This window comes from Oryctolagus cuniculus, chromosome 4 (assembly GCF_964237555.1).
Source record: "Oryctolagus cuniculus chromosome 4, mOryCun1.1, whole genome shotgun sequence".
NCBI classification, from domain to species: Eukaryota; Metazoa; Chordata; class Mammalia; order Lagomorpha; family Leporidae; genus Oryctolagus; species Oryctolagus cuniculus.
This window is the reverse complement of record NC_091435.1, coordinates 2,439,935-2,461,626: the sequence shown is the minus strand read 5'-3', so window position 1 is coordinate 2,461,626 and position 21,692 is coordinate 2,439,935. Positions and strand designations below refer to the sequence as shown.

Genomic DNA, 21,692 nt, shown 5'->3' with positions numbered 1-21,692 from the left:
CCTGCACCTGCGCAGGGACCCCGCAGGGCCTGCTCCTCCCTCCACAGTCCTGCACCTGCGCAGGGACCCCGCAGGGACTTCTCCCTCCTCCACAGCCCTGCACCTGCGCAGGGACCCCGCAGGGACTTCTCCCTCCTCCACAGTCCTGCACCTGCGCAGGGACCCCGCAGCCCTGCACCTGCACTGTGGGCTGGCCCTTCGAGGCCCCTGCACGTGTTACCAGAGATTGATGCTCCCAGGTTCATGGGGGCCTTTGGCGTGTTCTCCCCACCCCCAAGATTATGGGTTACTCCTCTTAGGGAACCATTTTATGCAGCTGGGTAGGCATTAGCAATGTGTGTACGAGAGCCAAAGAAAACGGGAAAATCTTGAAGAAAACTCGGAATTTCTGTGTGAGGCCAGGAGGAAGCAAGCCTTGGAAGCAAACCAGCATTTACGTATCAGTCTTGTTACTTGTTATGGTTCAGGAACTGGTTGGCCAACCCTCTCCAGAGGCAGCTTAGAAGAAGGCTCCGTTCAGAAGTCCTGGGACGGGGCTGGCGCTGTGGCGTAGCAGGAAAAGCCGCCGCCTGCAGGGCTGGCGTCCCATGTGGGCGCCGGTTCCAGTCTTGGCTGCTCCACTTCCTTTTTTTTTTTTTTTTTTTTTGTCTTTTTTTAAAAGATTTATTTATTTATTTGAAAGAGTTACAGAGAGGAGAGAAAGAGAGAGAAAGAGAATCTCCCATCCGCTGGTTCACTCCCAAATTGGCCACAGCAGCTGGAGCTGTGCCAATCAGGAGCCAGGAGCTTCTTCCGGGTCTCCCACGTGGGTGCAGGGGCCCAAGGACTTGGGCATCGTCCACTGCTTTCCCAGGTCATAGCAGAGAGTGGATCGGAAGTGGAGCAGCCGGGACTCAAACCGGTGCCAGTATGGGATTCCAGGACTGCAGGCAGCAGCTTTACCCAGTGCGCCACAGGGTCGTCCCCGCTGCTCCCCTTCCCATCCAGCTCTCTGCTATGGCCTGGGAAAGCAGTAGAAGATGCCCAAGTCCTTGGGCCCCTGCACCCGCGTGGGAGACCTGGAGGAAGCTCCTGGCTTCGGATCGGTGCAGCTCGGGCCATTGCGGCCAACTGGGGAGTGAACCAGCGGATGGAAGACCTGTGTGTGTGTGTGTGTGTGTGTGTGTGTGTGTGTGTAACTCTGACTTTCAAATAAATAAATAAGTATTTTAAAAAATTTTAAGTTCTGGGAGGAATTTTAGGAGTTTCTCCACCCAGCAAGGTCCCAGAACGGACGTGGGAGGAGGAGGATGGGAGGGCCTGCCCCCAAAACCCATTACCACGCCGGCGCGAAGGCAGCCTGGGCCGGCAGGTGCACTGCGCATTACCCGCGGCCAGCACGCGGGGGACCGCTGCACCTGCAGCGCCAGGCGCGGGGTCCCGGCCGGAGCCCAGCACGCCGCAGTGACCGCCCGCGCGTCCCGATCCCGGCCGCAGCCCAGCGCGCGGCGCCCGGCGAGACCCTCCCCGGCTAACCTCGCCGTCAGCAGCCCCGACGGCGCCGGCGCGCGTCGCTCGGGCCCGCGGCCCCGCCCGCTGCCAGGCACGCGGCGCGACGGCCCAGAACGCGCCGCCCGGCGCCGCCTTTGTGACGTCATCGGCGCGCGCCGGCGGCTCTGCGCACGCGCGGCGGCCGGGGCTGCCCCAGTGGGCGCGATGGCCCCCGCCATGCAGCCGGCCGAGATGCAGTTTGCTCAGCGGCTGGCGTCCCACGAGAAGGGCGTCCGGGAGCGCGCGGTGAAGAAGCTGCGCCAGTACCTCAGCGTGAAGACGCAGAGGGAGGCAGGTGGGCGGCCGCGCGGCCCGAGCCACATGGCGGCCGGGCCGGGGGGTCGGGACCGGGGCCAGGGGGCGGGGCGGGGCTGGTTGGGGCCGGGGGCCGGTCGGGGCCGGGGCCGGTCGGGGCCGGCCGGGGCTGGGGGCCGGGGACGGGAGCTGGGGGCCGGTCGGGGCTGGGGGCCGGGGCCGGGGACCGGGGACGGGGCCGGGGCCAGGGGGCGGGCCCGGTCGGGGCCGGCCGGGGCTGGGGGCCGGGGCCGGGGACGGGAGCTGGGGGCTGGGGGCTGGGGGCCGGGGCCGGGCCGGGGGCTGGGGGCTGGGGCCGGGCCGGGCCGGGGCGGGGGCGGGGCGAGGCCAGTCGGGTCGGGGCCGCCCACCCGGCGCGCACAGGGCCTGGGAAGCTGTTGTCCACGTGGTCGTGTGGCGACTGACACCACGGAGTGCGCGAGGCCGTTTTCAGTGGGGGGAAGCGGGACCCCGGGGTCCCAGCGAGCGGGGAGGCCGGGCGGGCTCGGCTCTGCCCGACCCCCGAGCCCGCGGCCGAGTTCCCGCCCCGCGCCAACCGACACCTGCGGGTGCCCGGGGCGGCGGGAGGAGGAGGCGGCGAGGGCGGGCAGGGGTGGCGGCGTGGTCCCGCCTGCCGTGGGATGTCACTCGGCGAGGTGAGCGCAGAGCGGGGGTGCTGCCCGCTGGGGGTTCCCGCGGGTCTGCCCCACGGGGCCCCACGTCAGCCTCGTGGCCGCCCGCCTGTGTCCCTGGCTCGGCGGGGCAGTTTTGGCGCCGCCGCCGCAGGCTCTCTGGACCGGGGCTTGGAGAAGCACGGCTGGGGCTGTAGCTCCCGGCTGGGGGCTCCCTCGCCGGCCTTCCTCTGCTGGAACCTCCCGGTGCCGCTGTCCGTTCACTCACGGAGACCCAGGAGGCCAGCAAGGCTGGGTGCCTGCCCTGGCCCTCTCCGAGCTCGGCCGGCGAAAGGCCGGAGGGCGGGGGGTGCTGATGCTTGCATTGAAAACATGTTTTGGAAAGGAGACGGGAGAGTGGAGGATGGACGGGGACGCCCACCTGTTGCCGTGTTCACGGCCCTTGGCTGGCAGAGGGACCAGGTGACCGCCTCCTGGCGCTGCGTGGGAGGCAGCAGCTGGGGCTGTTCCTGTGCACTTCCTGTCCCCTGGGGCCGGCGTGGCGCCGCGTCCCCTCTGCCGAGAGAGCGCTGGCTCTCCGTGCAGGCTCCCTCAGCCGCCGGCGCCTGTGCCTCCCTGCCCAGAGCTCACGGCGCGTCGGCTTGTCACGTGCCGCCAGCTCGGCGCTTCCGGGAACCGGCTGGAGATACCTGAACACGTGGGGTTTGCTTGGTTTTTTTGTTTTTCTTTACCTTTGATAGCGCGTGAGCTCCCGTCCGCTCGCGCACCCCTCACGTGCCCACCGTAGCGACAGCTGCTGGGTCAGCCAAGTCTGGGAGCCGGGAACTCCACCCAGGTCTCCCACGGGGCTGAGCCTTGGCAGCTTGCTCCAGGCCGAGAGCCCAGGCGCTCTGCTGAGAGGGGGCGGGCATTCGGCCAGCGGCTTGCCTTTTTTGTTTTGTTTCTTTTAAGTTTTGTTTATTTATTCAAGTTACACAGAGGTGGAGGCAGAGAGAGAGAGAGAGGTCTTCGAACTGCTGGTTCACTCCCCAAATGGCCAGAGCTGGGCCAGTCCGAAGCCAGGTGCTAGGAACTCCTTCCGGGTCTCCCACGCAGGTGCAGGGGCCAAGGACTTGGGCATCTTCCACTGCTCTCCCAGGCCACAGCAGAGAGCTGGGTCGGAAGTGGAGCAGCCGGGACTCAAACTGGTGCCCATATGGGATGCTGGCGTTGCAGGCGGCAGCTTTACCCGCTACGCCACAGCGCTGGCCCCTCAGCCAGCATCTTAACCCCCAGGCCAAACACACGCACACGCACACACCCCGTGCCATTCTTAGTGAGAAAGGCCGGAACGCCGAGTGTGGCCCAGCCTCACTGTCACACATTTTCTTCACATGTACTGGTCTGTAGTGCACCAGGAAGGCCCGGAGGAAACCGTCGGCAGGGGTGGGGGTGAGGAGAGCAAGGCGTGCTGGTGGCCGTGGGACTCTCCATGGTATTGCGTGGGCGGTGCTCACAGCGCGCTGTTACTAGTTAGCGAGACAGGACATCCGGGCCACACGAGTGTCGGCGAAAAGAAGCCCAGGTTCGTGCAGGTTCAGCCGGTGGCACCAGGCCCCGCCTCTCACCGTCACAGACCCTGCTCCCTGGGCAGTGCACTCACTCTCAGACGGGCTCCCACGTGCAGCTGGCTGAGCCGTGGTTCTCGTGGTTTCTCTGCGGTGGGTCGTGTGTGCTGAGCCCACCTGCGGCCCACGTCCCCCACTGGATTCCTGTGACACCCTCTGCGCACGTCTCTGACACCACGCCCCCGTCCTCTCCTCGGTGCAGGCAGGCCTCCCTGGTGAAGCACAGTCCGTCTGTCTGTCCGCCCTCCCCTCGGTGCAGGCAGGCCTCCTCGCTGTCGGGGCCTCTGGCCTGCAGCTTGCACATCTGAGCTGTGGCTGCACTGTGGTCTCACTGCAGGCCTCCTCCGTCCCTTCCTATGCGGGGCATAGCTTGTTCCTTTGTTTTGCGGGAACACTTACCAGGCGCTGCTTTGTTCTTCCTCTGTGTGACCCCGCCACCTCCCAGCCCTGGCCTGGATCACTGGCTGACCAGGGCAGCGTGCCCGTGGCTGGCTTCCTGACTGGGGCGGTGTGCCCCCCGCGAGTGCCGGGAGCGTGCCCGTGGCTGGCTTCCTGACCAGGGCGGCGTGCCCCCGCGAGTGCCGGGAGCGTGCCCGTGGCCGGCTTCCTGACCAGGGCGGCGTGCCCCCGCGAGTGCCGGGAGCGTGCCCGTGGCCGGCTCACTGCTGGGGTTTTACCGCTCTGCTGTACTTGGTGCCAAGCGGCCGGCCCCCAGGCATGACGCTCGGCACAGGATTCAAGAAACCCAACTGACAATTTTTTTAAGATTTATTTTATGTATTTATCTGAAAGGCAGAGTTACAAAGAAGCGGGGAGAAACAGAGAGGTCTTCCGTCCACTGCTTCACTCCCCAAGTGGCCGGCATGGCTGGGGCTGGGCCCGACGAAGCCAGGAGCCTGGAGCTCCATTTGGGTCTCCCATATGGGTGCAGGGGCCCAAGCGCTCGGGCCGTCTTCCCCTGGTTTCTCAGGCTCATTAGCAGGGAGCTGCATGGGAAGTGGAGCAGCTGGGACTCAACCCAGTGCCCATATGGGACGCTGGCACTCTAGGCAGTGGCTTCACCCGCTACACCGCAGTGCCAGCCCACTCTGTGCAATTTTTTTTTTTAAGATTTATTTATTTTTTTGAAAGAGTTACACAGAGAGAAGGAGGGGCAGACAGAGAGAGAGGTCTTCCCTCTGTTGGTTCACTCCCCAACTGGCCACAATAGCCAGAGCTGCACCAGTCCAGAGTCAGGAGCCTCCCCTGGGTCTCCCATGCACATGCAGGGACCCAAGAACTTGGCCATCTTCTCCTGCTTTCCCAGGCCACAGCAGGGAGCTGGATCAGAAGTGGAACAGCCGGGACTCAAGCCAGTTGCCAATAGGGGTCGCTGGCACTGCTGGCGGTGGCTTTACCCACTACACCACACCGCCCACCCCATATGTGCAATCTTGGGAAACTAATGTTACCGCAGCTTCTGATAGCTTGGTTTTACCTGGGAAACTATCACAAAAGAATGGAAAAGTGTTGCAGTGAGAAAGGTCTTTGGCAACTTGGAAACCAGTAGCTGAAGCAGGATGAGCTAACGTGGTGTCCATCCGCCAGGAGGAATCTTTCTGTCACTTGTTAGTTACCTTTTGCAGCACAGATCCCGTCTCCAAACACATGCCCGTCTGCATTCGGCTAGTTTACGCCTCTTACTCTCCCAGGGAGTTCTCCTGGTAGCTCTTGTGACAGTTAACAGGGCTGAGGGTGCCGTCTGTCCCCCGATCCCGGGTCCGTGGGCGCCTGCGTTATTGCTTGGGTTCCTGTGTGTTTCCTGACTGCTGGGCCCCAGACACGAGGCACAGACTCTCTGAGGCTGGTGGGTTGTGGCAGGCGGAGCCCTGAAGTAACGAGGCGGAGAGCAGGGAGACCAGCAAGCAGCCCTTGCGGGGCAGCCAGGCCACGCTTAACCGGGCCGGCTCCTCAGGCGCAGGTCTGTGCAGCTCCTCGACCGCGTCCGTCGCCTGGGGTCTTTCCTAGTCCTGGGACCCTCGGGTCCCCAGTGCAAGGCTCCTGCTGCTTCCGCCCGCTGGCTTCGCGTGACGTGCGTGTGACCTGAGCAAATCCGGTCACTTCTTTGGGGTGTGCAAGCTGCCCAAGACCTGTGACGGGCGGTGCTGGCTGGGTCACAGCCGGGAGGGGAGTCGCTGGTAGGGGGCACTGCTGGTGGGGGCGGTCGCCCGGAGGAGGACCCGCCCCCCGCAGCCTGCCGTGCCCCTGACGAGCTGCTGTGGCGCCTGGGAGACGCGTGGAGGCGCAAGGTGGACCTCCCCGCTCCTGTAAGGCTCAGGGGAGCCTCGTGCTGTTTGTCTCCAGGAGGCTTCAGCCGGGAAGAGCTGCTGAAGATCTGGAGGGGGCTCTTCTGCTGCATGTGGGTGCAGGAGGAGCCGCGGCTGCAGGTAGGCCGGCCGCCCGGGTCGCGCCCAGGCCTCGCGCGGGGTGGGGAGACTCGGCCGGGCACGCCCAGGCCCCAACTCCCAGGGGCCGCAGAGGGCACGCGGCCTCGGAGCACTGGAAAACAGCTCCGAGAGGCTGCCATTCGTTCCTGCCACAGCCTCAGAGGTGCCGGGGCAGGCTCACTGCTTACCTGAAGTTTCCGCGTCACCTCTGTCCGTCCTTTGACCTGCTAGCTGGAGCTGCTTCCTTAAATCGTGCCCTCCAGACGGTCTCCACGGGAACCAGGGACGGCTCCTTTGGTGGCCCTTCTAGCCGCCCAGGCCTCCCGAGCAGGGGTGGCAGGGGCAGCACACAGCCGCAACCACGTGGTGACCCCGTGTGTCTTCCAACCCCCCTTTGCAGGAGGAGCTAGCCGACTCTATTTCCCAGCTCGTCCACGTCATCAACAACTTGGAGGCCCGTGAGTCCTGGCGCCTTCGGGTGCCTGCCGGGGAAACCGAGTCAGCGCGCAGCGCGGTTAGAGGGTGGAGGAGGTGTCGTGTAGAGAAGCTGCTTTGCAGTTTAGAAAGCGCACATTTTATGGCCGAGGTGCGTGTGCTGTCACTCGCCCAGGTGACGCCCAGCGTCAGACTCCAGGCCGAGCTTCCTCCAAGGGCCCCAGGGTGCTCAGTGCGGGCTGGGGGCGGGGCAGCCCAGGGCGGTGCCCAGAGGACCCTGTGCCCCTGCAGAGCACCTGTTCATTGAGACCTTCTGGCGGACCATGACCCGGGAGTGGAAGGGGATAGACGGGCCACGCGTGGGCAAGTACTGCACGGTAAGAGCCGCGGGGCCCGTCCCGGGAGACCGTGAGCCTGCGGCAGCCGCGCTCTGCTGATGCGCCCGTCTCTCGGCAGCTGGCCCGCCTGGTCCTGAGGCAGTCCTTGGAGGCTCTGAAGCGGAACGGCTGGGAGCCAAGGTCGGTGACCTGGCGGGGTGCTGGGTGCCCGCTGTGGGGCGAGCGCCAGCGGGCCGTGTCTGACAGGAAGCGCGTGTGCTTCCTCTTAGTTGCGTCCAGCTGTTCCTGGATGGGCTGGTGAAGGAGGTCCTGCGCCCCGAGAGCCCGTCTCCTGACGGAGTGAGGGCCCACTTCATTGACATGTACCTGGACGAGCTCTCCAAAGTGGGCGGGGGAGAGGTAAGGCTCCTTCGTCGCGGTGCCGGCAGCACCAGGGCCCCAGGCGGTGCCGGAGCTGTCCTTGGAACACTGTTGACGCTGGCTGGGGCCAGCGACAGTAGCAGCATCAATTCAGCCCCCTCTTTTTTAAGATTTATTTATTTGGAAGAGTTACAGCAAGAGGGGGAGAGACAGGGAGAGAGAAGGATCTTCCATCGTCTGTTTCACTCCCCAAATGGCTGTAACAACCAGAGCTGGGCCGGGTGGGAGCCAGGAGCTTCTTCCAGGTCTCCCACTTGGGTGCAGGGGCCAAGCACTTGGGCATCTTCTACTGCTTTCCCAGGGGAATTAGCAGGGAGCTGGATCAGAAGTGTAGCAGCCGGGACTCGAACCAGCGCCCATGTGAGGTGCAGGTGCTGCAGGCGGCGGCTTAGCCTGTTGCACCATAGCGCCGGCCCCTCAGCCCCTCTTAACACGTCGTTCCCCGTCTGCTACTGTGTCCTGAGCAGCTCGTGGGACGTGCGGAGGTCTGTGCACTGAGACCGTCCTGCTTACAGACGGAAATTCCTTGCACAGTGTGTGGGCCATCTTGCTTACAAAGCCAAATCGGGAGCAGCCTGCAGAGGCCGCTGAAGGATCCCGTGATGTGAGAGATTAGAGAGACAGAAATCCCATCCACTGGCTCACTCCCACAGATGCCCTTCCTGGGGCTGGGCCAGGACCAAGCCAGCAGCCAGAAACCCAGTGCGGTCCCCACGTGGGCAGCAAGGGCCTACTGCTTGAGCCATCACTGCTGCCTCCCAGGGCCTGCATTAGCAGGGAGCTGGTGTGGGGCCCAGGCGTTCCCGTATGGGACGTGGGACATGGGTGTCGCGACGTCTGGCACCTTCACTGCCAGACCAGATGCCCAACCCCTGTTAGTTTTGAACCAAAAGAAAATGTGAATGCTGTGTCAGAGGCAGTCGCTTCGTCCTGGAAGTGAGCCCCGCGGGGATTCCTGGGCACAGCCACGGCTCCGGGCTGGCTCGGGGCCCTGCTCCCCGTCTGCCTCAGCCTCCGTGGGGGCGCCTGCAGGAGGAAGCGGGGTGCGGGGGGGAGGCTCTTTCTCATTTTTCCCATTGTGTTCCTGATTGACAGCTTTTGGCAGATCAGAATCTGAAGTTTATTGACCCGTTCTGCAGGATTGCTGCCAGGACCAAGGAGTAAGTGGCTCGCGCTGGCTCCCCCAGCCTCTCAGGGCGGGCGGGCGGGCTTGTTCCTGCCGTGGAGGTGCTTCAGGGGCCAGGGCTGGGGGCACAGCGCAGAGCGCCCGAGTTTCCGCCCAGCACCTGAGCCACGGGGAGTGGCGGGGAGGCCCCGTCACACGCGCTTGGGGGCTCCTCCCAGCCGTGCTGGTGGCGCGGGACTTGTGTTGGGGATCCGGGTGCCTGCTGACGAGCGCCAGGCACTCGGGGCCCTGGGCCGACGGCAGTTCTGTGGGGTGCTCCCTCTGTCCCCCCCCGCCCCGTGCTAGGTGCACTCCCCCGTTTTAATCCCGTTCTCCACTGTGCTTTCCCCTCAGCCACACGCTGGTACAGACTATAGCTAGGGGTGTTTTTGAAGTCATTGTAGATCAGTCTCCCTTTGTACCCGAGAGTGGCGGGGACCTCTCTGAAGAAGAGACTGCCGGGAACAAGGAGGTGTGGACGGAAGCCGCCAGGAGGAGGCCAGGTACGAGGACGCCCAGACGGGCTGCCTGTCTCAGGTGAACTCCTCACCAGACAAGCACTAGAACACGCTGCTGGCGTCTCGGGGCGCAGTGCTGCCTGGGACCCCACCCAGAAACAGCAGGGCATCTGGGAAAGCCAGAGCCAGGCAGGGAGCTGAGGTCTTTGAGGGGTCGTCTCTCGTCGCCTCTGCCAGGCCCGGGTTCCCTGGCTGCTCCGTGGTTCTGTTCAGTTTGGCGTGTCCCTCAGCCCACAGCCTCCTTCCAGCAAAACTCTGGGCAGAGGCTGGTGTGTGTTTGTGTGTGTGTGTATGCTTGTGTTTGTTTTATTTTTATTTGAGAGGTAGAGTTACAGACAGTGAGAGGGAGACAGAGAGAAAGGTCTTCCACTGGTTCACTCCCCGAATGGCCGCAACGGCCGGAGTTGCACCAATCAGAAGCCAGGAGCTTCTTCCTGGTCTCCCATGCGGGTGCAGGGGCTCAAACACTTGGACCACCTTCTACTGCTTTCCCAGGCCACAGCAGAGAGCTGGACTGGAAGTGGAGCAGCCAGGACTAGAACTGGCACCCACATGGGATGCCGGCGCTGCAGGTGGAAGATTAACCTACTGCGCCACGGCGCCGGCCCCAAGGCTGGTTTGTTTTCAAGCTGTATTCACTTATCTCAAACGCTGAGTCGCAGAGAATGACAGAGACAGCATCTTCCTTCCATTGAGTCACTCCCTAAGTGGCAAAAACTCCATCCGGGTCTCCCACGCGGGTGCAGGGGCCCAAACACTGGGCCTTCTGCTTCCCAGACGCAGGGGCAGGAAGTGGAGCAGCCAGGACTCAAACCTGAGCTCAGGGATGCTGGGCAGGTAGCAGCTTAACCCGTGGTACCACAGTGCTGGCCCCTTGGGTTTGGTTTTGTTTTAAACCTTTATTCATGGGAGTCTGGAAAAACAGAGGAGAAGGTGGGTAGCAGTGGCGGCAGAGTGCTGCGGCGGGGCGAGGTTAGCATCCCGCGCCTGTGGATTTTCCCTGTGGCTCTGGGCCTCCCCGTGCCCCTGCACAGCCCCGCAGGAAACGCGGAATCCGTGTGTCCGTGACGTGTCCTGGGAGAAAAAGCAACATGTTTGCCTTCCAGAGCCGTCTTTGTCCTGAGCCATGTGGCTGCCGGCGGCTCCGTGGGCTGCACTTGGTGCATTGGGGGTGTCGTCTGTTTTCCTAGCACTGGGCAAATCCCCCTCGAGGAAAGATGGAACCTGTGACCAGAGAGAGAGGGACACCCGTGGGGCCCTGGAGGACGCTGGGCCTCCTCTCCAGGTGGGTGGCAGGTGTTGCTGTCTATACAGTACGGATTCCTGGGTGGGGGCCTGGCTGTGGAATTAGGGTCAAGGCTAGGGAAGCCGCAAGGCCTGGTGTGTAAAGTCCTGTTAATCCATCTGCCACTGATGTCGTCTTCCACAGACCAAACTTACTGGAGACCAAAAAACCAAGTCTACTGGAATTTTGAAACATAAAATGAGTCCTGGTTTTCAGTAGCTGCAGAGTCGGCTCCGGTTCTGTGTCACCGAGTAGTGACTGGCAACCTGGACTCAACACCAGTGGCTCACCCTCGCCTGTGCCTCGCCCGTGCCTGCGGGGACCGTCCTGGGGTGGACGCGGCCCGGCGCCCCCCAGCGGCACGCCCCGAGCTGCCGGGAGTGTGGTGCAGCCCCAGGCTCACGCGCGGTTTCTCTGGTCTCACAGTTTGACTACAGGGCTGTCGCGGATCGGCTGCTGGAAGTGACCAACAAGAAAAACACCCCTCCCTTCAACAGGAAGCACCTCTGCAGGCTCATCAGGAAGTGGGTGCTGGGCGAGAGGGCGGGGACCGGAAGTGGGTGCCGGGCGAGGGGGCGGGGACTGAGGTGCTCTGTGAGGCAGACCCCGCCCCCAGACCCCGAGTCCCTTTCTCCCTGTGCGGCCATGCTTGTCCCCGCCGTTTCCGGTGCTGGGAAGTTTCAGACCTGTTGACGTCTAAAATTGTGGGTCGAGCAGTTGCCACCATCCGGCTGCCGTGTGGGGTGCTCTCGTGTGCTCTCAAGACAGGCAGGGCTTGGTGACCCATCCATGTCTCACGCCGGAAGTGTTCCGTGACCCAGCAGTGAGTGTGGGGGCCGTGGCCCCTGCGTCTTGTGATTCATGGATGATTAATCGTACTCTTCCGTGCCGGCCGCTTGCCATGTATTAGGCTATTTCATGAGGCAGGCGTCTGCTTAGCAGCTCCGGGGCCCTGGTCCGTGTCGGAGTGCCTGGACTTAGCGCCTGACTCCGGCTTCCTGCTCCTGCACGTGCCGGGAGCAGCAGTGCCGGCGCAGGTGGTGGCCCCCGCCAGCCATGTGCGAGGCCTGGACTGAATTCCTGCCCCTCCAGCCACTGTGGCGGACATCCAGGGACTGAGTCAGCTAATGAGAGTTTCACTCTGCCCTCTGTCTCCCTGCCTCGCAGAGACAGAGTGTTTGCTTCTAAGAAAAGAACCCCAAAGGGCCAGCGCGGTGGCCTAGCAGGCAAAACCATCACCTGCAGTGCCAGTATCCCACATGGGCGCCAGTTCTAGTCCCGGCTGCTCCACTTCCAATCCAGCTCTCTGCTGTGGCCTGGGAAAGCAGTGGATGATGGCCCAAGTCCTTGGGCCCTGCACCCACATGGGGGACCTGGGAGAAGCTCCTGGCTCCTGACTTCGGATCAGCTCAGCTCCAGCCGTTGTGGTTATCTGGGGAGTGAACCAGCAGAGAGAAAACCTCTCTCTCTCTCCCCCTCTCCCTCCCTCTCTCCCTTCTCTCTCTCTCTCTCTCTCTCTCTCTCTCTCTCTGCTTCTCTCTCTGCCTCCCCCCCCTGCTTCTCCTCTCTCTCTCTCCCCCTCTCTCCCTCCCTCTCTCTTTCCCTTCTCTCTCTCTCTCTCTCCCTCTCCCTCTCCCTCTCCCTCTCTCTGCTTCTCCTTTATCTGACTTTCAAGTAAATAAATCTTTAAAAAAAAAAAGCCCGAGGGTAGCTCCTGTGACTCCGCATTCTCCTGGGTGGTGTCCTCGGTGCTGGGGCCGTCATCCACGCACCTCCTGCCCCCACACAGCCCCTGGACGCCGCCTCTTTGTCCGGGTGCCGCGGAGGGTTGAAGGGACGCGCGGAGGCCTAAGCCAGCTCTGCCTTCAGAGACAGGGAAGAGGAAACCAGGCGACCTGGCTTTGAGCCCACGTCCCCACCTTCCTCAGGGAGCGCCCCTGCTCCAGGAAGGAAGACACCCAGCATTGCTGGTGTGTTTGGGGTTCGCTTTGCTTTTAAGATTTACTTGTGTATTTATTTGAAAGCCAGAGTGACGGAGAAAGAGGAGCGAGGAGATGGCTCTTCCGTGCGCTGGTTCGTCCCCAGAAGCCCCTGGAGCCAGGAGCGCCATCTGGGTCTCCCACGTGGTGGCAGGGGCCTCAGGGCTGGAAGTGTCGCAGCTGGAAGGCGCTGGTCGGCGAGGGGCCGCCAGGGTCCACCCTGGCACCCGAGCAGTAGCTCGACCACTGCCCGCGATGCCCGCCCCACGGTGTTTGAGTTCAGTACAAAGCGAGACTTTTTTCTTCTTTTCTCATTTAGTTATTTTATAAGAGGTAGGCAGGAAGAGCTTCCACTGGCCAGCCTACTCCCCATACTTCTGCAGTGGCCGGCGCTGGGCCAGGCCAGGAGGCAGGCCTCAGCACGGGTCCCCACCCGTGACTTGAGCCATCACCCCGTCCCCAGGGCCCGTGTAGGCAGGAGCCGAGCCATGTCCCCTGAAGCAGGACACGGCTGTCCCAGCGCTGGGCTAAGTGCCTGCTCTCTGTCACTTTCCGTTTCAGGTTCCGGGACCTCTCTGAAGGTGAGTCGGAGGCCGTGGCCCGTGTGCTCTGACGTGAATGTGGCCCCGGCTGGGGGCGCCGTGTGCTGTATCGGAGGAGGTGGGGAAGCGCGTGCCCTGTGGTGCGGCCCGGCCGCCCCCCTCACTGGGCTCGCCCACAAAGGCGAGGCGGAGGGGCTGCCCTCGCGCGTGGGTGCTGTGGGTTTGGGTTGCGTTCGCCGCATGGGAAGATTCCAGGTCGACCCTGAAGCAGCAGCAGCCGCTGACCCCAAGGTTCCTTCCGCACTCTCAGGGTTGGTTGTCCCTCGGGGGAAAGGCGGTAGCCCAAGTTGCACCCGAGCGAGGCCGTGAGCTCGCTCTCCTGGGCCAGGGGCCACAGAGAATCAGGAAGAGCCCCACGCCCCCCACCCACCCACCCAGGGCTGAGCAGCAGGACGTGTGCCCCTGCCCTCCCTTGGAACGGCACTGGTGAGGCAGAAGTCAGGCGTAAAACCCAGCCTCGGTGCCGGCGGGGCAGGCGGCGGGGTCACTTCGTGGCCAGTGGGAGATGTGTCTGCTGATGGAGATGACCAGGTCCTCAGTCAAGGACAGCTTAGGAGAAAAGGAGATAAACTTCCAGAGAGGGCGCAGGGCTGCGGGGCTCGGGGCAGGCGGGAGCGGGCGTGGCTCTGCCCTGGGTGCCCGTGGGCGTTCCGCACAGCACAGAGCTGGGGGGCTGCAAGGCCGAGGTCTCCCCAGCGCTGGCAGAGGCGGGGTGCAGGCCTGGTGGCACACGCCACCCTCTGAGGCAGGCTTCCACCACATGGCCCCCAGGTAACAGGTCTGCGGAGGTTTCTGCTTGCTTTGAAGTGGACAGCGGGGGCTCCTGGGCACAGCTAGGAATGGAGGAACTGGGGCTGCTGGCGGAGCCAGGGGCACCAAGAGCTCCCAGGAGTCCCCCTCCCCGTGGGGGACTCCAGGGAGCCTGGCCTTGGTCCCCAGCCAGGCTGTGGGGCACGCTGGCCTTGGGGTGCTTCTTGACGAGCGTGTGTGTTTAGGGACTGGAGTCGTGGCTGTGGAAGAGGACGGTGGAGGCGGCGTTCCCGAGAGCAGACGCAAGAGGAAGAACCCCCTCCCGCCTCAAGCGTCCAGTCCTGAGGCCGCGGCTGTGTCCCTGCGGCAGAACGGGGCAGAGGCCGCGGCGGGCAGCCCTGGGGAGGAGAGTGGCTCGGAGCATCTCCCCGTCAGCCCCTCCCCCAGTAAGAGGAAGCGGCTGAAGAAGAGCCTGCAGGCCCAGCGAGAGGTCTGGCCATCGGGGTCCCCGCTGCAGGACTTGGCCCAGAGTGGCCCGGGCGCCACCAGAGGCTCCCCCGAAGGCAGAGCCCAGGCCCTGAAAAGGAAGCGGAAACTCGGGGCGCTCCTGGTCAAGGGCAGCAGCCTGCTCACGCTGGCCTGGCCTGCAGCGAGCCCAGCGGAGGCGGGGGCTGACCGGGCTGCCCTCCCCCGGTGCGAGAAGTCGCAGAACAGGAAGTCTGGGCCGGGCAGCCTCGACGTGCAGGGCCTGGCCCGGCAGAAGAGCGCCATCTTGAAGAAGCGGAGGAAAAGGAGGATGTCGGACCTGCTGGGGCCCGAAGGCAGGCCGACCTCGGCTCTGGTAAGGTGGGGGGGTGGGCTGCAGCGTCGGCGGGGGAGGGGCTGGCCAGTCAGACACGGGGTTTGTCGCAGCCTTTCCCCGCCAGGAGGTGACGGGCGCAGGTCTCGTGGCCAAGCACTTCCACACTCGGGAAGGGGTCGCCGCTGAGCTGGGAAAAGCCCTGTGTGCAGGCTGACAGTGCCCCCGTCTCCTGCCGTCTCCTGCCGGTGCAGGAGGGAGCCCCGCCCCTTGTGCTGGGTTCTGCGGAGCCAGGCAGGGCCAGGCGCTGGCCGTGTCCTCCACACCATGGCCTGCAGGTGGCAGCGACCCCCAGCCACCGAGCCAGACCAGCTCCTCGGGACCCTCGTCCAGCGCCAATGCTCGCGCACGGCTCCGCGGTGGCCGTGACCGTGGGCCCAGCGCCGAGTGGGGAGTGGGTGACAGTGTGGTCCTTGGGACCTGGGGCGGGGAAGGCAGAGGAAGACGGGTACGCTGAGACCTTCCCTCCATCTACCTGCACGGGGCCTCCCGGGTGCTCCCGGCAGGAGCGTCCTGTCCCTGTGGCTGGTGGCAGCAGGGGTGGCACCGGGCCCCAGGGCTGCCCTTCCCCGGGCGCAGGCACACCAGGAACCTGCCGAAACCACCCACGCGGCGCTGGCTGCGCGGCCTCTTAGCGCCTCAGATCCAGAACCACTGCAGGTGCCCCACTGCCCAGCGGGGACTGGGGTGGGCAGGTGGGAAAACAGGAGAGTTGAGCGCACAGGCCTGCGCAGGGAGGAGGAGCGAGGGTCCCCGGACGAGGGTCGCCGGACGATTGACACCCTATGGGTGCAGCGTGAGTGGGGCTCTGACAGAGGGAGCCGGGGCCACTCCGCGCTGCCCGGGGCGCTGTCCCGGTTTCACTTCCTGTGCACAGCCTGGCAGGAGGCCCAGCGATGCCATCCCTGCCTGTGCCTCTCGCCCCTAGGGAGGCCGCGGGCCCCTCAGCCCCGTGAAGAAGCTGCTGAGGACCGAGAGCGACTTTGTGAAGTTCGACACGTCCCTCTCGCCAAAGCCCCTGTTCTTCAGGAAAGCAAAGAGCAGCCCCACGACCTGCCCGCCACGTCCTGCCGTCCAGGTACGGGCCCCGCGGCCGTCGGAGCCCTGCACTCAGGCCCCAGCTCCCGCCTGAGACAGGTGCCTGTTCTAGGGCCCGGTTGCTTCTGGAGTGGTCAGCCGCCTGGCGCCGTGGGGAGCCACCGTGTAGCCACTCACCCCGTCCTGCCTCAGCCCCAGGGCTCTCACTGGCAGGGCCTGCTCACTGCCGCGCATCTGCTGTCAGGGCACAGGTGGAGAACTGGGAGTGCGGCTGCACCAGAGGCCCAGGGTTCTCGGGGGCCGGGGTGCTGTGACGCCCAGGGGACCCACTTCTAGGCGCATCGCTGTCCAGGTAGCCCAGTCTTGCACGTGAACAGCAGGCAGTTTCGCACCTGTTGCCCCCTGAAGTTCAAGTCCACCAGGGGTGTGGTCTCGGCAGCGCCGTGCAGCCTGCAGCTTGGAGTGGGGACCCTGGTCATGGCTGGTGCCGAGCGTCTCCTGTCGGCCGGGCTGTCATCGACGTCCTGGCTGGGGTTTGCTTCCTTCAGAACACGCTGGGTGGCCTGCGCAGCCTGACAGACCCGAGCGCTGGGACGTGTAGTCGAGGCTGCACCCGTGTGCCGGGGGCCTCCCCGCTGGGCAGGGTCTCCAGCGAGAGCCGGCAGCCCGGTCAGTGTCGCCCCCTCGTGCTGTTTCTTCCCCAGCTGAACAGGACGCCGTCCAGCGCCAAGAGGGTCACCTTCGGGCTGAGCAGAAACACGACCGCAGGCAAGTCGGGGAGGCTGGGAGCCGGTGGGCATGGGGTCAGGAGCCGTCCCGGGGGCCCGTGGGCGTGGGCCTCCCGAGAGCCGGTTTCCCGGGCAGCTCCCCAGCTGCTTGGAGCTGGGCCCCCGAGAGGCCGTCGGGGCCCAGCAGTCCCCAGCCCGGCTGCCTCTGCTGAGGCTCGGGCCCCCGTGCGTGGTGTGCAGAGGAGAGGCCTGCCGGGCACTCCCGCCTCGTGCAGAACTGGGGACAGGCTCCGCCTCGGCCCTGGCCGGGGGGCTGGGGGCTGGGGGCTGCGGCCCGGGGTCGTCCCCTCACCTCGGGCCTTCCGTTCCCTTGCAGAGTTCAAGAAGACGGACAAGAGCATCTTAGTCAGTCCCACGGGCCCCTCCCGCGTGGCCTTCAACCCTGAGCAGAGACCCCTCCACGGAGTGCTGAAGACGCCCACGAGCTCGCCGGCCGGCACGCCCCTGGTGGCCAAGAAGCCGCTGGCTGCCACCCCAAAGAAGAGGCCGACGGCCATGGATTTCTTCTGAGGCGCGGGGGCCCCTTTTGGAAGACTGCTTTTGTACAGAGTATTCTATAAATTATAACTTTCTAAATGCCCGGCCTTTTCTATTAAAATTCCCGTGTGCGCGGGGTTCTGAATGTCGCCTGCTTCCCGCCAGGCTAGGGGAGCCCCCAGGGCTCTGGGCAGCTCTGAGCCGACGTTGGCGCGGGTGAGGATGGCCGGCGTCTCCCCACCAGGCAGCCGGGCACCGCGGCCCCCGCCCAGCCCCGCGTGTTCTTACGTGGAGCACACTCCTCACCCAGGCCAGTGCTTCCGGTCCTCTCTGTGCACGTGTGTGAGCCGAGGGCCCAGGTGGCTGCGTCCCCAGAAGCAGCGTCCCTGTCTCGGGGTGAGCCCCGCTGAGGGGCAGCGTCAGCGTCTGGACCCAGGCTCTCGGAAGCCAGGAAGTGGGCGCTGAAGCACCTGCCTGTGTCTGCGCACAGTTGCCCTGGCGAGCCACGGTTTTTATGTGGTCTTCAGGGTGTCCCCAGCAGCTGGGCGGGGACACAGGGCTGAGGGGGGTCCTCAGGGAGTCCAACAGGGCTGGGGCGGGGACACAGGGCTGAGGGGGGCCCTCGGGGAGTGTGTACAGGGCTGGGGCGGGGGGCCCAGGGGTAGGGGAAGTTGCATTGTGCCACTGTCTCCATTCACCCTCTTGCTGCGCTTGCCAAAGGAAGCCCCCGTCAGCCTGAGGTTCCGAATCCACCGGCCGCTGAGGGCGCCCGAGGCCGAGCTCCCCGGCTTGCAGGCTGTGAGCCGTGCAGATCCACAGTGCTCGGAGCCCAGGCTGTCCAACGCCCAGGCCAGCTCCTGGTCCACCACGCCTCCCCAGCAGAGCACCCCAAGTTGCTGTCCGACGCCCAGGCCGGCTCCTGGTCCACCACGCCTCCCCAAGTTGCCTTGGGGGCCGGGCCTGGCTCTGGCTGATAGAGGCGTCTGGGGAGTGAACCAGTGGATGCAAGACCTCTCGCTCGCTCGCTCTCTCACTCGCTCTCTCTGTTGCTCTGCCTTTCAAATAAGTAACTGTATAAAGTGTGTTTGTAAAAGCTAAGAATCCTGGCTGGTGCCGCGGCTCACTAGGCTAATCCTCCGCCTAACGGCGCCGGCACACCGGGTTCTAGTCCTGGTTGGGGCGCCGGATTCTGTCCCGGTTGCCCCTCTTCCAGGCCAGCTCTCTGCTGTGGCCCGGGACTGCAGTGGAGGATGGCCCAGGTGCTTGGGCCCTGCACCCCATGGGAGACAGCACCTGGCTCCTGGCTCCTGCCATGGGATCAGCGCGATGCGCCGGCCGCAGTGCGCCGGCTGCGGCGGCCATTGGAGGGTGAACCAACAGTAAAGGAAGACCTTTCTCTCTGTCTCTCTCTCTCACTGTCCACTCTGCCTGTCAAAAAAAAAAAAAAAAAAAAAAAAAAAAAAAGCTAAGAATCCTGGTACTGCGAGGCTCTAGCAGGTGGAGCGCGTGGAGCCCGCTGGCGAGTCTTTCAGTGACTGTGGATCTGAGCGGCGAAACCGTCAACCAGACGGAGCAGCCTGGGAGACACAGGACGCCTGGCCCCCGCACCGGCGCGTCCCGGGTGAGGAGAGGGCAGGATCCAAGAGGAGCGGCTGAAAACCCCAGAGTGGCCCAGCGTCAGCGTCACACGGGTGGGGATCAGCACGCTGCCACCGAAGGTCAAGCCAGAGCGCAGCGCACCTGCCAGAAAGCCGGCAGCCCGGAGAGCTCACGGGCGCTGGGGCGCCCAGGACGGCTCAGCGCTGACTCCGAGGCCTGGAGAGCCGACGCGGCGCAGGCCCAGTTCACTCGGTCCAGCTGCCAGTCCGTGCCCTGGGAGGCAGCAGGCTCAGCTCAAGTCCTTGGGTCCCTGTCAGCCTTGGAAGAGCCAGGGCGGGTTCCAGGTTCCAGCTGCTGGGGAAAGCTGGGGAATGAGCCAGGGGGTGGAAGACCTCCGCTGTCTGCCTGCCTGTCTGCCTCTCACATGTGAAACGGGCTGGGAGAAGGGGGCTCTAACTGAGCTGAGTTCACGTAGCGTGAACCACTTCAGACTCACACCGTTCCGTGGCATTTTATCCACGCACAGAGCTGTGCCACGGCCACATGGCCTCGAGAGCCCTGTGCACCTCCCCCCGCACCAGACCCCCACAGGTGGCTTTGTGTCTGTGGGTGGGCCTGGTCCAGAGACCCCCGCAAATGCAGCCGCACGCGTGGGTCGTGTTCTGGGTGAGGGAGCATGCGGTGTTGGGCTGTACAGGGGTGTTCCCCAGCACCCACCCAGCAGCCCCGCCCCTCCTGCCCCAGCACCCAGCCCCGTGATAGCAATGAAGGAGAAGTCTTTTTGTTTAAGAATTTTTCTGGGCTGGCACTGCGGCATAGCTGGCAAAGCTGCTGCCTTCGACACCGGCATCCCATGTGGGCGCCAGTCCTGGCTGCTCCACTTCCGATCCAGCTCCCTGCTACTGCACTTGGGAGAGCACTGGGAGGCGGCCCAAGTCCTCAGACCTGCATTCACGTGGAGACCCAGAGGAGGTTTCAGGCTCCCGGCTTCGGCCTGGCCCAGCCCTGGTCATTGTGGCCACTTGGGGAGTGAACCAGTGGATGAAGATTTCGCTCTGTCTCTCCTCTCTGTAAACTCTGTCTTTCAAATAAATAAATCGGGGCCAGCACTGTGGTGTAGCGGACTAAGCCTCTGCCTGCAGTGCCGGCATCCCATGGGGCACTGGTTCTAGTCCCGGCTGCTCCACTTCCCATCCAGCTCTGCTGTGGCCTGAGAAAGCAGTGGAAGATGCCCGAGTCCTTGGGCCCTGCACCCGCATGGGAGACCCGGAAGAAGCTCCTGGCTCCTGGCTTCTGGCTTCAGAGAGGCTCAGCTCCTGCTGTTGCAGCCATCTGGGGAGTGAACCAGTGGATGGAAGACCTCTCTCTCTCTCTCTCTCTCTCTCTCTGCTTCTGCATCTCTGTAACTGCCTTTCAAATAAATAAGTATTTAATTTTTTTTTTAATTTGAAAGAGTCACAGGCTGGCGCCATGGCTCACTAGTCTAATCCTCCGCCTGCGGCGCTGGCACCCTGGCTTCTAGTCCCACTTGGGGCGCTGGGTTCTAGTCCCGGCTGCTCCTCTTCCAGGCCAGCTCTCTGCTGTGGCCCGGGAGTGCAGTGGAGGATGGCCCAGGTGCTTGAGCCCTGCATCCCATGGGAGACCAGGAGAAGCTCCTGGCTCCTGGCTTCAGATCAGCGCAGTGCTGACCATAGCGGCCATTGGAGGGTGAACCAACAGAGGGAAGACCTTTCTCTCTGTCTCTCACTGTCTACAACTCTACCTAATAAAAAAAAAAGAGAGAGAGAGAGCGAGGTCTTCCATCCACCGGTTCACAACAGCTGGGGGCCGGGCCAGCCTGGATCCACCCCGAGCATTTGGGCCGTGTTCCACTGCTTTCCCGGGTCATTCGCAGGGAGTCGGCGCAGCCGGGAGTGGAGCCGGTGCTCCTGGGATGCTGGTGCTGCAGGCCACGGCTTAACCGGCTGGACCACAATGCCAGCCACGCCGCCTCGGTGGTTGGGCGGGGCTCAGCACACAGCTGACTGCAGCCCCCGGGGTGGGAGAGGGAGAAGTGGGGGGTGGGCTTCTCGGGCGCCTCCCTGTCGGCCACACTGCGTAGGAGGTCCTGTGCCTCCTCCTCGCAGGTCTCAGACACGCAGGGAGCCCGGCCCACGAGTCCCGCTCCTTGCCCAGGCCTTGGCTCACAAGCGCCCAGTCGGCCCGACGGTTGCCATGGCAACTCCAGCTTCTCCCGGAAACTGATGGGGGGGGGTGTTGTCTTCAGCTCTCAAACAGTGCGATTCTCAGCGCAGCCTCAGGACCCGAATCCAGGGCCACAGTGTCCCTGCACACCCCAAGGAGGCCTGGTCCCGGGGACGGTGGGGACACGGCTGACCCGACGAGGCCCTGCTGCTTCATCTCCCAGCCGGGGCTCGGAGCCCCAGCTCGCACTCGGAGCCCCAGCTCGCACGGGGTTAGCACAGCGGGGACACCGCCCTGCCGGGCGGCAGGACTCAACCAGCCCAGGATCACATTTCCGTCAGTGACGCACGGGCCAACCCAAGTTTTGTTTAAAAACAACACCAAAGGCACAAAAGCATTTGGACTTGGCCTTGTTTTCTGAGCCTACAGACCCTGGAACCAGGACACCGCGTTCCGGGGGAGAGAGGGTGTGTGGGAGGGGTTGCCCCGCCAGGGCCGGCGGCAGCCAGCACTGCACAAGCTGTGCCCCACGCCCTGCTGTGTGCCCGGCCAGGGCCGGCACCAGGATGTAGCCGGGACAGACCAGGCTCCAGGGAGCAGAGGCACAGGGGTGGAGGTGGGCAAACCGCAGCACCACGTGAGCCCCAAGCACCAGCCACGGCCGTAGCTCGACTTCCTGGTAGATGCGTTTTAGCACAGGAGAGGGGAGCCAGCGCTCAGCCTGGCATCAGGACGCGCAGGTCCCCGCCAGCGCCTGGCCCCGCTC

The 21,692-nt window shown here is 64.3% G+C and overlaps 2 protein-coding genes across 8 annotated transcripts in view; one reads left to right on the top strand and one right to left on the bottom strand.

Annotated features, from left to right (window-relative positions):
* Window positions 1–1,610, bottom strand: part of HSF2BP (heat shock transcription factor 2 binding protein) — an 86,822-nt gene extending 85,212 nt beyond the window's left edge. For all 6 annotated transcript variants that reach the window (XM_051830138.2, XM_051830140.2, XM_051830139.2 and 3 more), the window contains exon 1: window positions 1,516–1,610. The gene's annotated coding sequence lies outside the window, so the exon portion shown is untranslated. The remainder of the gene's footprint in view (window positions 1–1,515) is intronic.
* Window positions 1,611–1,640: 30 nt separating this feature from the next.
* RRP1B (ribosomal RNA processing 1B) lies at window positions 1,641–17,242 on the top strand. Of its 2 annotated transcripts, XM_051830137.2 has the most exons (15): window positions 1,641–1,825; window positions 6,407–6,489; window positions 6,890–6,947; window positions 7,216–7,301; window positions 7,381–7,442; window positions 7,532–7,661; window positions 8,778–8,842; window positions 9,202–9,350; window positions 10,556–10,650; window positions 11,077–11,174; window positions 13,191–13,210; window positions 14,227–14,822; window positions 15,769–15,918; window positions 16,583–16,646; window positions 16,983–17,242. In XM_051830137.2, exons 1-15 carry the CDS (start codon window positions 1,696–1,698, stop codon window positions 17,174–17,176), a joined length of 1,980 nt encoding a protein of 659 aa, XP_051686097.2. In that variant the 5' UTR covers window positions 1,641–1,695; the 3' UTR covers window positions 17,177–17,242. The 2 variants fall into 2 exon arrangements, with proteins under 2 accessions (XP_051686097.2, XP_069927879.1); XM_070071778.1 differs by lacking the exon at window positions 13,191–13,210 and having other exon boundaries at window positions 11,077–11,178; window positions 14,214–14,822.
* The last annotated feature ends 4,450 nt before the right edge of the window (window positions 17,243–21,692 follow it).

Excerpts from the sequence above, each read along its gene's own strand:
- RRP1B (XM_051830137.2), top strand. The coding sequence starts at position 1,696 with ATGGCCCCCGCCATGCAGCCGGCCGAGATGCAGTTTGCTCAGCGGCTG. Across the intron at positions 1,826-6,406 it reads GAAGACGCAGAGGGAGGCAG|GAGGCTTCAGCCGGGAAGAG; the intron begins GTGGGCGGCCGC and ends GTTTGTCTCCAG. Across the intron at positions 11,175-13,190 it reads CTCTGCAGGCTCATCAGGAA|GTTCCGGGACCTCTCTGAAG; the intron begins GTGGGTGCTGGG and ends TTTCCGTTTCAG.